The following is a 12,812-nucleotide window of genomic DNA, read 5'->3' as shown; positions in this document are numbered from 1 at the left end:
GGAATACACCCACTGGTTCAAGGGTTTCAAAAAAGGCAGGGACTACATGAAATCACATTAAAGCTAATTAATGTGGCCTGGGTTGCAGGAGCTCTGCTGAGGCCAGTGCTGGAGGATGCTGCCATGAGCTTGCTGTGGCAGCCCCTGGCCTGCCCCAGCAGCCGTGCCTGCAGTTTTGAGGTCATCGTGGCATAAACAAGGGCACAGTTTGGTGCGTGGTGCAGGAGGAGGAAAAAGTGGATTCAGTTGCATCAGGTGCTTAGTTATGGGGATGGGTCAGGGAATGGGTCATGGAATCAGCTTTGGTGGCATGACCCTGACACCCCTAACCTGCTGCCACTTTCCCACAGCTGGGGCCGTGCTGTGAGGTGGCTGCAAACCCCCACCCCGAGTCCTCCTGGAGCCAGAGCAGGGCTGGGTGAGGAGGCCCTGAAAGCCCCAGAGACTATTTCTGCCTGGTCAGGCAAGCGAATGGACTTGGGGGACCCTCGTAGTACTGGTGCACCCCAGCCACATGCCCAGCATGCCCCTTGCTGGGTGAGCGCTGGCAGCATGCCACCCCCTCGGCCATCAGCATCACCGCCACCAAACCCCCTGCTAGCAAACTGCTGCTCCCTGCTTGGGCACACGCATCCTCCCTCTTCAGGGCAGCCATTTCCATCCCCCTGGGCTGCAGGAGCCCAGACCCCCAAGCAGGAGTGTGGCTCTGCTAGGCACCAAGCAAAGCTCAAACCTCCCAAATTAAAAGCGCCCCAGGGCCACAGCCTCATGTGGAACACGGGCCACCAGCAGGTGGAAAAAACTGGAACTGAAATGTAGAACACTGGGTCATGGCGGCGGTGCTTTACATGGAAATCCTGACTGGAAGTGGCTGCGCAGAGCTCCGGGGGAGGCTGGGCACACTTGCCGACAGGCACAGCTTCCTCCTGCCTGCAGTGCGGGCAGTAACCGGGCTGTTTTAGGGGCAGCTTTGGAGGGCTTGGGAAATCTCAGGCAGGATGTGCCTGATTCTGCCTCCTTTCCCTGGTGGAGTTTAACCCCTTGGTCTGTCCGCTCTGGGCTCAAGCACTTTGTCCTGCCCCAACCCATTCCATGCCTCTACCTGGAGGTGGCTTGTGACCCCACAGGGCTGGCAAGAGCTGCTGAAATCTCAGCTTGTCCCTCAGTGGATGCCATCACCACCTGTCCTGAGGGTCCCCAGTTCAGTGTGGCAGCCCTACACAGCCCCTCTGTGCTTCCCAACTCTCCTCAGCCCCAGCAGATGCCGAGGTCCATCCAGCCTTCATGTCTCCACCTCATGCAAACACCGCACTTGGCCTTTCTTGCTCACCTCCAGACCAGTGACCTTCTGACCCTTGAAGCAGCTGATGGAGGATGATGAGTGAGGACAGGGGAGCTGGGGGTGGCGGGACTGATGCCAGGGACTCCTTAAGGGTTAACAGCCCAGAGCAGCGATTCCAGCGGCTGGGAAGGAAGAATCTGAGTCAATTATTCCCAGTCTTGGAAATCATCAGCTTTTCTTCTTTTTTTTTCCTTTTTTTTTTTTTTTTTAATTGTGTAAGTATAAATAGTGCTGCTTGCTGCCCTCCATCCGTGGGAGCAGAAAGACTGTTGATTTATATGGTTTTCCTGACATCACATGAAGTGGTGGAAAACTGAATGGAGCCAACATTTTTCCTGCATTACGTAATGCCCCCTCCCTCCCAGCCCAGCTCTGCTATTCCTGCAGGAGCCTGACTGTTCTTTAACCTTTGTTTACTTCAGCACAAACCCTTGCTTTTTTTGCTTTTTCTTTTGCTATTTTTTTTCCTTTTATTTTTTTTTAACTGTGCTTTTTCCCCCTCTTTCTTCTTGCACTTTGCAGTCTCCCGCTTGGTTTTTATTAACAGCCATTATCTTCTTATGAAGCAGCAGCAGCAGCAGTCTGGCTCCATTGCTCCCTGATGGCTCCTGCATGTCAGCTCTTGCATGGGAGCCTAGCCAGAGCCGTAGAGTGGTGCTGAGCTGCTGGGTGCTGAGCTTCACCAGCTCCTCTCTATTTGTCCAGGTGCAGTGGACAGTGTGGAGATTTTCTTTTACTCCTGTTTCATGGCTAAAAGCAACAGCTGAGGGCTTGGGATGCTCGTCCAGATGATGCTCAGGCACCCATCCTGTCCCTACCATTGGTCCTTAGGCTGAGCACCGGGCTCTGCTCTCCTGCATTTGAAGCCATGTTCCAGCTGGAGATAAAAGCAGGGTGGAAGTGTGGCCAGTGGCAGTGGTCCCCGCAGCTTGGGACCCCCCTTGCACAACAGAGACACTTTTCACTGCGGTTTCATGTGCAGGGGGAGCTTTACCATTGCGATATCGTGCTCCGACCTGAAACAGGCCCCTCAATTGCTTTCTGAACTCGAGTCATGAGCTTTTCATCTGGCTCGGGAGCATGTGTGAGATCATCCTCAGCGCCCCCCTCCCCCCGCTTTTGTACCAATTCTTCAAGGAATGTTTAAATTTTCCAGTCCTGTTCTTTCTAAATTTGGAGCGTCTGTTTACTCCCAGGATTCGGAAAGAATGTAACAATATCATCAGCAACAAATCCCTCCCAGCCCTCCGCTCGCCATCCTCCTCCTCAGCAGCAGGCTGGCCTCGGCAGCGCTGGCCATGGCCCAGGTCCTTTCCAGCCCAGCGGTGCCATGGCCATCAGGCATGGCTGGAGAGAACTGCAGTTGCATGGCAGCAGTGATCTGGAGGGGGCTGAGATCTGGGGGATTTTGGGGGAATCTACCTAAGACAGGTGACTTCAGAGCACGCAAAATGAAGTAGTGAAAAAGAAAAGGGGATTTCCATTGCAGGAGCTGACTTGGGCTGCCCAGGCATGAGTGGATTCAGCACTGAAGCACTGGCTGGAATTATTTTAGAAACAAGGACTCAGGGACAGATGATTTTAATTAAAAAAAAAAAAAATGAATGAAAAAAGTCATGCTAGGCAGGTGCAAAAGCAGCACACAGGTAGTGTAGAAAAGAGGGGGCTTGCCTTCAGTCCAAGTCTCAGGGGCCGGAGGCAGCGTGTAAACCTGAAAGGCAGGAAAAGTACAAAAGAATCTGCAAAGCTTGTCATGGCAGAAGCTGAAGCTAAAAGCTTAGTAAGATCTAGAATCAGAACTGAGGTGTCTTTACAAACCCAGTGCAAGAAAAAAGAATAATCTAAAACCTAAAGCAGAAAATACCCCAAACGAGCACTAAGGTCATCAGTCACAAGCTGTGTGGTGGGAATGGAGAAGCAGGATCCAACTGCACTGGCTACTTGATGGTCATCTTTCTCATCACCCATTCTGGAACGCATCACAGTTTCATCTCTTGACTTTGGTGTGTGAGTGTGGTTGCTGGGGACACAGAACATGCAGAATGCACTAGCTGGTGGATTTTGTCCTCTGACTGCAGCAGAACCTCTGCTCAGTATGCGGGCCTGAAGGTGCACATGTCAAGCGTTAAGGCTATTTCAGGTACTCTCAGGCTGTAATATCCAAGAGCAGAGGTGGACTTACTGCCATGAATCTATCAGATGTATCTACAAGGTTTTCCTTTAAAGTCTAATTACTGTCTCTGAACCTCCTGCAAGCACTTCTGTCCACCCGTGGATGCCACCATCCCATAGGATACTGTGAGGAACCAAAAGAAGCAGATCCTCAGCTGGCAGGAGTGTGGATGTGAATGAGGTGGGCACAGGGGATGACACAGGAAAAAGTGCTCATGTGGGACTCTCAATTTCTTGCTTTTCTCAGATTTGGGAGTTTTGAAGAACCAGTTTTGCAAATAATGTGAATGGGGCTTCTTTCTGGTTGTTCTTCATCTACAAACTGCCCATGTGATAGTCAGGAATGGAAGAAGAGTAAGAAGGGCTGTGGAGGGGGTTACACCCAGCTTTTCTTCAGGCTATAGGTGGTGGAGTGCAGGGGCATTACCTGTGGTGATGTTTTTCTTTTGACTGTCCAGAGGACTAGAGGTAGGACACTGATATCAGCCTAGTGGGAGAGGCATTTTTATAAAAAATCAAATGGCAACACAAAGGTTTCGGATTTTTACAATCCCGGAGCTTTAGGTAACTCTCCAAACCTCCCTCCCTCTCACGCGAAACAGCCCTGGAGGATTTGCTTTCTTTCCTGCAGCAAAGCCATCTGGGACCACTTTAGCCTGGGCAGCACTGTGTTTTCTTGCCCTCTAGCTCCCCTCCAGTGGGTGCTGGCATCCAGCTTCAGACTCTCAACCCAGCGGGTGCCCTAGGGAGTGCTCCCAGTCTCCACAGTCCAAGGCATGGAGGCGGAATAAGGTGCCCCCTTCTCACCCCCAACCACAACCAGGAGATGCCTGGAAGGCTTTCAGCCCCGGCAGGACCAGTGACTGCATCCCTGGGAAGGGTTAAGCCAGGTCATGTATGTGGAAGGCTGATTGTATTCCAGACCTATGCTCTAAACCTCCCTGTTTAGCAACGCTGTCGTCAGACAACTTGTTTTCCCGATTCTATAATTACCCTGAGGAGCTTCCCCTCCCCCTCCGGCCGCGTTTTTAACCATTGGACCCAGAAAAGGCAAGCAAAAGGGTCAAAGGCAGCAGGGGACAGAGGAGAAGGGGCTTAGGGAAGAGCAGCCCTCTGAATGCTGTGACTTACAAAACTGCCATGTGATTTCATTTCTCATTTCTGGAAGGTCGACAGAAGGAAGGCAACTTCCCCGGTAAGAGATCCTGATGGGCAGAAGTCACTGCCCAGTTACAATTTCCGTCCTTTTGAGAAACCTGCCTCCCCTCATCTGCCTCCCCCTTTCCCTGGGCCTGCGCTGCATGCTTGCAGAAGGTCGCCACTGGCAATTATTGTAAGGTCCCAGTGTTGGGTGGAGAGGAACCACTGGCCTCTGCTCAGCTGGGCTCGTGACAGGCTATAGGTGCTGTCATGACAGGGTGTGTAGGCGCTGAACTGGGACTCATTCTGCTCTGTGCCCTTGCAGGCAGGTTACATGAGTCTCTCCAAGCCATTGCAGCAGATGTTTTTCCAAGGAGTGCTGTGGTAATGAGAGTGAAGTGGGGCCCATGAGGCTGGGCATCTCTCCCTGGGTGATGCACCTCTGTCTACTAAATAGGGGCTGGAGGCAGGGTAGGTGACAGCCTGGCCAGGAGGAGCAGCTGTGGAAAGGGGCCAAGGGGCAGCAGCTAATATGTGCTACGTACTTCTGCACTATGGACGTTCCCTTTCATCTCTTTATGTGCCAGATGCCCCCTGCCCCAGAACTAGGTGCCAACCCTTATCCTGGCCCTGGAAAAGGGGTGAAGAAAATGGAGAGAGAGCAGGGAGGAGGATGCTGCCTAGGGAATGACGGCTGCAGGTGACATCTCCATGTGGCTGGACTTCTCACTGGTGGAGGAAGGGGGTTGCTGACTACCTGTGCTTGCTTGTCTTTTGCTGAGGATCAGAGGGATGCGGGACACTGGTGAATCTTCTGCGTTGAGGTCTACTTTGTGGTGTCATGCCCCGCTTCCCACCTGGGGCTACCAGTATCCCTGAACTGAAAACTCAGTCCAAACGCATCCTGAAGGAATCTGGCATTACCAAAATAAGTTGTGCCCAGGGCTTTTGCAAGCCTGAGGAAGTTGGGCAACCAGAGGGCAGCAAGAGAAGGTAAATGCAGGATTTTGCACTGCTGGGTCAGGGACAGGTTGAGAAGTGCACCCCCTAATTCACCACATGCTTCCTGCAGCATGCCCCTCTCCTGGCACAGTGAGTCCAGCCAGCCACTGCCCCTGCATGACTTAGTGACTTCAGCAGAGTCATTAGGTCCACCCCAGTAGACCCCCAACCACAGCCACTGGAGTGAGTCACAGCTAAATCACCCACCAGCAAAGGTAGAGCACTGCTGGCACAGTGGTGGTGGGATGTAGAGGCATCTCCATTGCTGGAAGACACTGGCACTGGTCACCGGCATCGTGTGCCCTCCCTTGTAGTGACAGGGGTGGCAAATATGGGGGACCACAGATACCCTGGAGACCTGCTGTGGTAACCACTTCCCGAGCATGGCTCGTGGGGGAAGGCTGCACCTCTCTCTCCCAGCCTAGTTGGAGCACGCTTTGAATTTTATCCAACCTCTGACCCACATCTGATAATAATCAAACCATATTTGTTACAACAACAAGGCTCGTTAGGAGGCTGGCTCCGCTCGGGATGGGGGGGAGGAGACAGCACTTAGTTAATGCCAATGACCTCATCTCATGTGATGTCATTCAAAGGAAAAACACTGAAGTCACTCACATATGGCTCAGCCTGGGGTTTTTCAGCCCATGAAGCTTCAGATTTTCAAAGGCACAATACATGCACACACCCCCCTCCACTTACTATAATCATGAATGATTTTCTGGAGGCCTGAGCTCAGACCAATAAACTCATAAGGAGCTGTGTGGAGATGTATTAAGGAATCCTATGGGCAGGAAGCAGAGGGGCAAGTAATTTTCTCGCCCAGGACAAATGCAAAGAAGAAAACACATAAGCCCCACATGCTTCAGAAGCCACTAGTGATGGATAGACCCCAGTAGGACTAGGAAAGCCCATTCCTCCATGTCCCGTCTTGCTGGAGTTTTGCATGTGAGAAGGCTTTGGGAGAGGGTGCATCTCCAGACCATGGTCCCACTTCACCGGGAACAGGCGGATAACTCCATCTGACACAGCCATGCACAGGTGTGAGCAGCTCAGTGCCAGCCTCTCTTCCTGCCAGCTGTTGGGACCCGTTCATCTCCAGCTGTTTGAAACCACTCCAGGATGAGCATCCTTCCTGGGTGATGTTCTCAGTGGAGACATTAAGGGGAAAGATGAGCTGGTGGTTAGGGACCTACTTTGTGGTCCCCAGCTCTGCCCTGCAGCGGAGAACCCCAGAGAGGTTATTTAATCTTTTGTGTCTCAGTTTCCCTGTTGGGGCATTGCCCTTCTTGACGCTGGGGTTCAGAGTTAAGCATCACCCAGGGGATGCTCGTTGGTCCCGCCAGGAGCAGCCATGGATGGAGAGCGGTGCTGCAACCCCCTTCGTCACGGGGGTTTCCTCATGCACCACCCTGGCAGGTGCTAAAATGAGGTGTGGGCACGAGCTTCCTCCCACCACATTCCTATTCCCGTATTAACTGCGCGGGGCCAAACCCCGGCGTGGTGCAGCGATCCATCTCCTGCCGCCGGCGCTGCTCGCTGCGGGGGGCTTTGGGCGGGCGAGAAAATCGCGGTTGCGCCTTTAAGCAGGGAGCGAAGCATATGTCAGCCCGGCGTTGTGCTGCGTGTCTGTGTGCTGAGTAAGGAATGCGGCCGCATGCCTGACCCGTTAGCTATGAGCGCGGTACGGGCGCGCAGCGAGCGCGGCGGCGGATGGGGCGGCTGCTCCCGGGCTGAGCTCACTCGGGCTGGAGCGGGCGGCGAAGAGGGGGGCGGCCGCGGAGAGGGGGCTACGCCGGGTCCCCCTACCCCGCACGGGTTTTTTTTAATGCTTTTTATCTTTTCAGCCTGAAGGCTGGAGCCGGGGGGAGGCTGGCGTTGCTCTGCTGCTGCAGGGGCGCTTTTTTGGTTTTTTTAGTGTTTTGTTTGCCCGCCAGCTGTTGTTTGGCGACGGTGAGAGGTGTCCCCGCGAGCCGCAGCGCAGCTGCCTGGATGCCCGTGGATGTAATGATTGCTCCCTCCGAGGACCAGTTCTGGACAGACATGCGCGAGGGGCAGATGAAGCTGAAAATAAGGGTGCGGAGGATGAAGGAGAGCAGGGACAAGAGAGGTTTGTCAGCCGGCCTGGCGCCTTTCCTTCCGATGGGGACGGAGCGGGAAGAGAGGGCTGCGCCGCCGGAGCCCTGCTTTGCTCGGGGGCCGGAGATCGCCTTTGCCGAGCGGCCGGCGGGGAGCGGAGCGCGGTGCTGGCGGTACAAAGAGCGCGGGCGGCTGGCGATCGGGGAGATGGACGCGATCGGGGAGCGTGCGGAGGGGCGCGGAGCGGACCGATGGCCGGTCCCCAGCCAGGGGCGATGGGTGCAGCGCTGGCGGAGGCGGCCGGGCTGGGACAGGAGCTGCGCAGAAGAAGGCAGCTTCTTCAGGCAGGTGAGCGGCTGCCTGCAGCGGGCAGGAGCATCTGCAGCGAGCCCGGCTTTATACAGCTTTCCCACCTGGTGCGGTAGCCGATGAGACTGCCTGGCCGGGGGGACCGCTCCCTGAACCCTTCGCCGTGCAGGCAAGCTTGGGGAGAGCGTGGATGGAGCGGAGAAGGGAAGGAGGAAAGCTGCGGGAGCCGGGGCAGGATCTGCCGCCAGCATCTCTGCTCCCTGGGGCGCCGGGTTGCGGGGGGGAGAGGGCACCGCGCCCCGGGCAGAGGGCAGTGCGCGGGGAAAGGACGGGCGAGGACGGCGGGGAGAAGAAGGAGCCATCGGCTCAGGGCGCTGCGCTGCTGCCCGCACCCAGGCAGCTGCCCGCCGGAGCCATTTCGCTCCACCAGCGCTGCGCTGCCTGCCCATCTTCGGGTGGTTTCTTTCAGAAAGGGTGTTTGCGGTGTTTCCGCTCCCCGGTGCCAGGGCGAAGGGTAAGCGGAGGAAGGGGATATTAACTGGTGCATCTTAAAAACATGCCGAGCCTGGGATGACCTAGATTACCGAAGGGTTGAATCAAGAAACTTCCCCTCCATCACCACTTAAAATGGGAGGCTGCTAAAAGTGCTTGACAGGTTTTTGTGGCATGAAGCACATAACCCAGTGATGGTGTCATTAGTAATAAGTCACTCCTGGAAATGACACATTTTTCTTTACTTAGAACGAGTAAGGCTGGTCCAAAGCAGGCACAGTCACCAGAGGAAAATCAAGCCCGGCTCGAGGAGTGTGTTCGTGGTTGTGTGGGCGGAGGGCTTCCTTTCTGCTGCTTTTCCTTTTTTTAAGGATATTTTCCACTCCCTTGGGAGAATGGTAGCGGGGTCTGGGACCAGCCTGCAAAGCATGGGGGGGCTGGCGCAGGTTGGGAGGCAGCAGTGTGGTGTGGCAGCAGATGGGCAGGGGCTGTTCGGGGTGACCGTTGGGGAAGCAGGGAATGCATATGAATCCATAATAGGGCTGATTCATCAGCTTTCTCATCCCCACTGCCTGGAGGAAAAAAAAAAAAAAAAAGGAGGCAGCAGTGGGGTGATGAAATTTGGTGCTAAGTGAGGGCATGGTGAAACCTGGGCAAGGGAGTGTGCGTGTGGGAATAAGGGACTAGCTGAATACTGGACATCTCTCTCCAATGCACTGAGAGGTATGGAAGTATAAGAGCATCAGCCGGGAAGAGGGCAAGTTGGCCAGGCTGCAGAGCACCAGGGTTTCACCAGGCATATGGGACGGATGGCATGCAAGCAAATGGGCTGTGTCTGTATCAGGCATCACTGGCAGGGAAAATCAAAGGGGCTACAGCATGGAGAGGGAAACAGTGAGGATGGAGGCAGGCAGAATACTCAGAAACGTCCCAGGCAGCAGGAAATGCTGACAAAGCCCCAGAGCTTCCTGCAGCACAGTGAGTAAGGATGGCAGTAATCAGTGTTTCATCACGCCACCCGGCTTAGCTACCAGCACCAACAGGCTCACACCCAGCACAAGAGCCAGGGAAATAGCGTTTTTAAAAGAGGGATTCTCCCAGCAGCTCTGGGGGTTGGTGTGCAGTGTGCTTGGCCCCTCCAATTTCTGTCAGTCAACCTGCCACAGAGATGCTCGATCAAACACTCAGGCTCACTGCCATAAGAAGGCTGAGCATGATACAAGTGCGGGCTGGGGCTTTGCAGGTCCCCCCAGCTCTTTTTTTGTTTGCTGTATCACCATTCAGCAGGGTGGTTTAACACTTGGGGATGGATGTGTCAGGGTGCTGAGAGCAGCATGTCCCCTGAGGGCTGGGGTGATAAAGAGGGGGCATCCAGGCAGCATTTCGGCCACAAAGCCAGCACAGCAGTGGGGGAGCCATGCTGGTGTGGAGGCTGCTCCAGCAGCAAGCCGAGGCGCGTGCTCACTTCCATGCCCCGCTGCTCCTTGCCACGTGCCGCCCTGGCAGCAACTCTCAGCCACCACAGGCATTTTAATGAGAGCTGGGCAGAGCCTGGCCTCTCTCAGCCCCCTCAGCCACCAGGAGCTTTAGCGGGGCAGAGGGTCTCCAGCACGAGCACAGGCGCAAAGCCCGGCGGTGGGGCTGCGGTCTGCCACAGAAGCTCCAGCAGCTGCACAGGGAACTGGTCTCTGAACAGCTCTGGCTGCTGCTCTTTAACATTCATTACAGGAGCAATGAGGGTGGGCTGTAAACCACCTCTTTAATACCCCTGTCGGTCTCCTACCAGCTCCTGGTGTGAGAGCTGGGAGTGAGGAGTGGGGTGTGGCAACTGCTGGCCCAGAGAGGGTTTGCACCTCCGGCTGTGCCTGTTCCCCTTCTCCTTGCTGCCACAAACTGATGGCACAGTAGAGTGATATGTCACCTCTTCTTCCCTGTTTCTTGATGAGGAGTCTTTGAGCCCAAGATGCACATGGGAGGCTGGTGAACAGGACGTGCCCCTGCTGCTCGGTGTGTCTCTAGGGGGACATTTAGGAGACTTATGGGGCTGTGGGGTGTTCAAGAGACATGTGACTGTCCTGAAGAGCAGTTTTGGGGTGAGGCAGGTGCCCTGGGCATCCCTTTCACAGCCTCTTGCAGTCAGCAGGGCTCAGTGTCAAGGCCAGGGCTGTTGGGTTGTTCCACAGGAGTCTGAAGGAGGTGCTGAGTCCATGGGGCTGGAGATGAACAGGCAGTCTACAGCCATCAGAGCAAGACATGAGAGGGTTTTCAAGCCCCATCTCCCTTTTACACCTCCAGCCTAGAAGGATGGCCTTGGTGCAGGGAGGGACATAGGGAGCAGCAGGGAGCTGGAATATCCTTGCTTCATGCATCCCACACCTTCCTTTTATCCCCAGCAGCATCTTCCCTTATATCTCATGCAGCTTAATGGATTGTAAATCCCTAAAGCTGGGGCTTACCACCAGGAGGAAAACAATGCCATACCACATCCCTGTCCCTAGCCAGGACTTTGTCACCTTCCCTGCATCATCACTGCTGCCCAGCCTTGGCAGAGAAGGAAACGGCTCAACTTGCAAGTGATAGATTTTGCCTGAGATGTTGTCAGCAACTCAACCATGAGCTAGATGTCCTCAGAGACCACCTGAAGGTGACAGCCAGAGCAGTGGAGGGGTCTCCAGGTGTATCAAGGTCCCAGCTCAGCAGTCCAGCATCTCTGTTCTTCCACCTTCTGATTTCCTTCTGTGTCCCTCAGCTCAGTGCCAGCCCTGGGGCTTTTTGTTCATTTTGATTATAGCCATCACAGGGCTCCGCAACAGTTGCAGCAGTGCTGGTACCACAGGAATCTCTTCAAAGGTGCTGCTGTCATCTTCCCCTTGGGCTAATGGATGGGCTCAGGAAGGATTCCCAGGCTGTCTGCCTTCCCTCTGCAGCATCTGTTCTCCCAATAAATCCAGTTTCACTGGGAGATTATCATAGATGTTCAGCTGGAAAATGTGCAGAGGTGAGAGCCTGGTAAAGATGGGGATGGGAGAGAAGTTGTGGGGTTTTCCACTCTCCACTACAGGACACAAGGACCATGTGGAGCAGGGCTGGGGGCTGGTCCAGAGGCATCTGTGCGGAGCACAGCAGGAGGTGGAAGGGTGGTCAGCACCCTGTGAGTGAAACCCAAGATGGGGGAGATACAAGCTTTCAGTTGTTGCACCCTTCTGGCACTGAGTTGCTGCAACACCCCATGCCTCAGTTTCCCTCTTTCCTCTGGCAAGTGACAGCATTCCCCTCCCTCTTGAAAGCTGAATTTCTCTTAAGCCTCAGCATGAGCTTGAGCTTGACATCAGTCAAGGTTTTTGTCTCTGGGGGCATGGCTGAATGAACTCCCCAAAGCCTGGGGGGTGATTTTCACCTCCTAGCCCTCACAGAACCTGCGTGATGCTGGTTCTTGACTCTTCCTTCCTCCATCTTCAGCAGGAGCAATGAAAGCATCCCCACTTCTGTTCTGCTTTCGTTCCCTTCTGGTTCCTACTTCTCCTCCTGGGCACCCCCTTCTGCCTCAGGTAATTGCAGTGGGCAGGAAGACACTGTTTATTCTAGGGAATGGTTTTGAGAACCCTCAGGAGTGCTGGAGCCGTGAGCAGCTCGCTGGGATGTGCTGCATGAGAACCAGCTCCTCCCCAGCAAGCCCTCACCAGGCTGGAGGGGAGCATCAAGAAGAAACCAGAGATTCCCAAACACCCACTGCATGACAGATACAAATCCTTCCTGAGCTTAATTCCAGGACACTCCTGGCACCAGCACTGTGAATAAAAAAGGAAAGGCTAGAAAGACCCAGTGCTACTCTGGCTCCTCACCTCATTGGGCTTGGCTGCTCTCTTGCAGCAAAATCTGGGATCTGTGGCCTGTGACATAGACGTGGGGCAAGCCCAGGTATCAGCTGGAGCCCAGCCAGGGACAAATGCTGCTTTTGGGATTGTTCTGAAGAGCTGCTTCATTTCTAAAAATGAAAGGCACGCTGGAGTAGCCGGTGCAGGGTAGGGTGATGTTGGGATGGTGTCAGGTACCCGGCTCTATCTCTAGGGTTTCCCAAAGCCCAGGCTGCCCTCAGCAGCTGCAAATATGGGGGAAATGAGGACAGGCAGGCTCCCGGACACAGGGTTGAGGCTTTGCTTAGGACAAGTGAAGTGAGCTGTGGGCATCATTTCAGGTGCTGGCATCCTGCGGTTGTGGCAGCCTGCCTGGGTAGCCACTCTGGGAGTGCTGCTGCCACTCTTGCAAACATCCCTAC

The 12,812-nt window shown here is 54.7% G+C and overlaps 1 protein-coding gene across 5 annotated transcripts in view; it reads left to right on the top strand.

The window, feature by feature from the left end:
• DUSP8 (dual specificity phosphatase 8) overlaps positions 1-12,812 on the top strand; it is a 46,705-nt gene that overhangs the window by 22,259 nt on the left and 11,634 nt on the right. Inside the window, exon 1 of one of the 5 annotated variants that reach the window (XM_050335997.1) lies at positions 7,486-7,766. The exons of the other annotated variants lie outside the window; for them this stretch is intronic. Coding sequence (XP_050191954.1) covers positions 7,649-7,766 — 118 coding nt within the window. The 5' untranslated portion in view covers positions 7,486-7,648. Of the gene's footprint in view, positions 1-7,485; positions 7,767-12,812 lie in introns of those variants that run through there. 5 annotated transcript variants of the gene reach the window in all.

Source organism: Myiozetetes cayanensis, unplaced genomic scaffold (assembly GCF_022539395.1).
Source record: "Myiozetetes cayanensis isolate MyiCay16 unplaced genomic scaffold, myiCay2020 scf6-25, whole genome shotgun sequence".
NCBI lineage: Eukaryota > Metazoa > Chordata > Aves > Passeriformes > Tyrannidae > Myiozetetes > Myiozetetes cayanensis.
The sequence above is the reverse complement of the archived record's forward strand: the minus strand, read 5'-3'. Positions and strand labels throughout refer to the sequence as shown.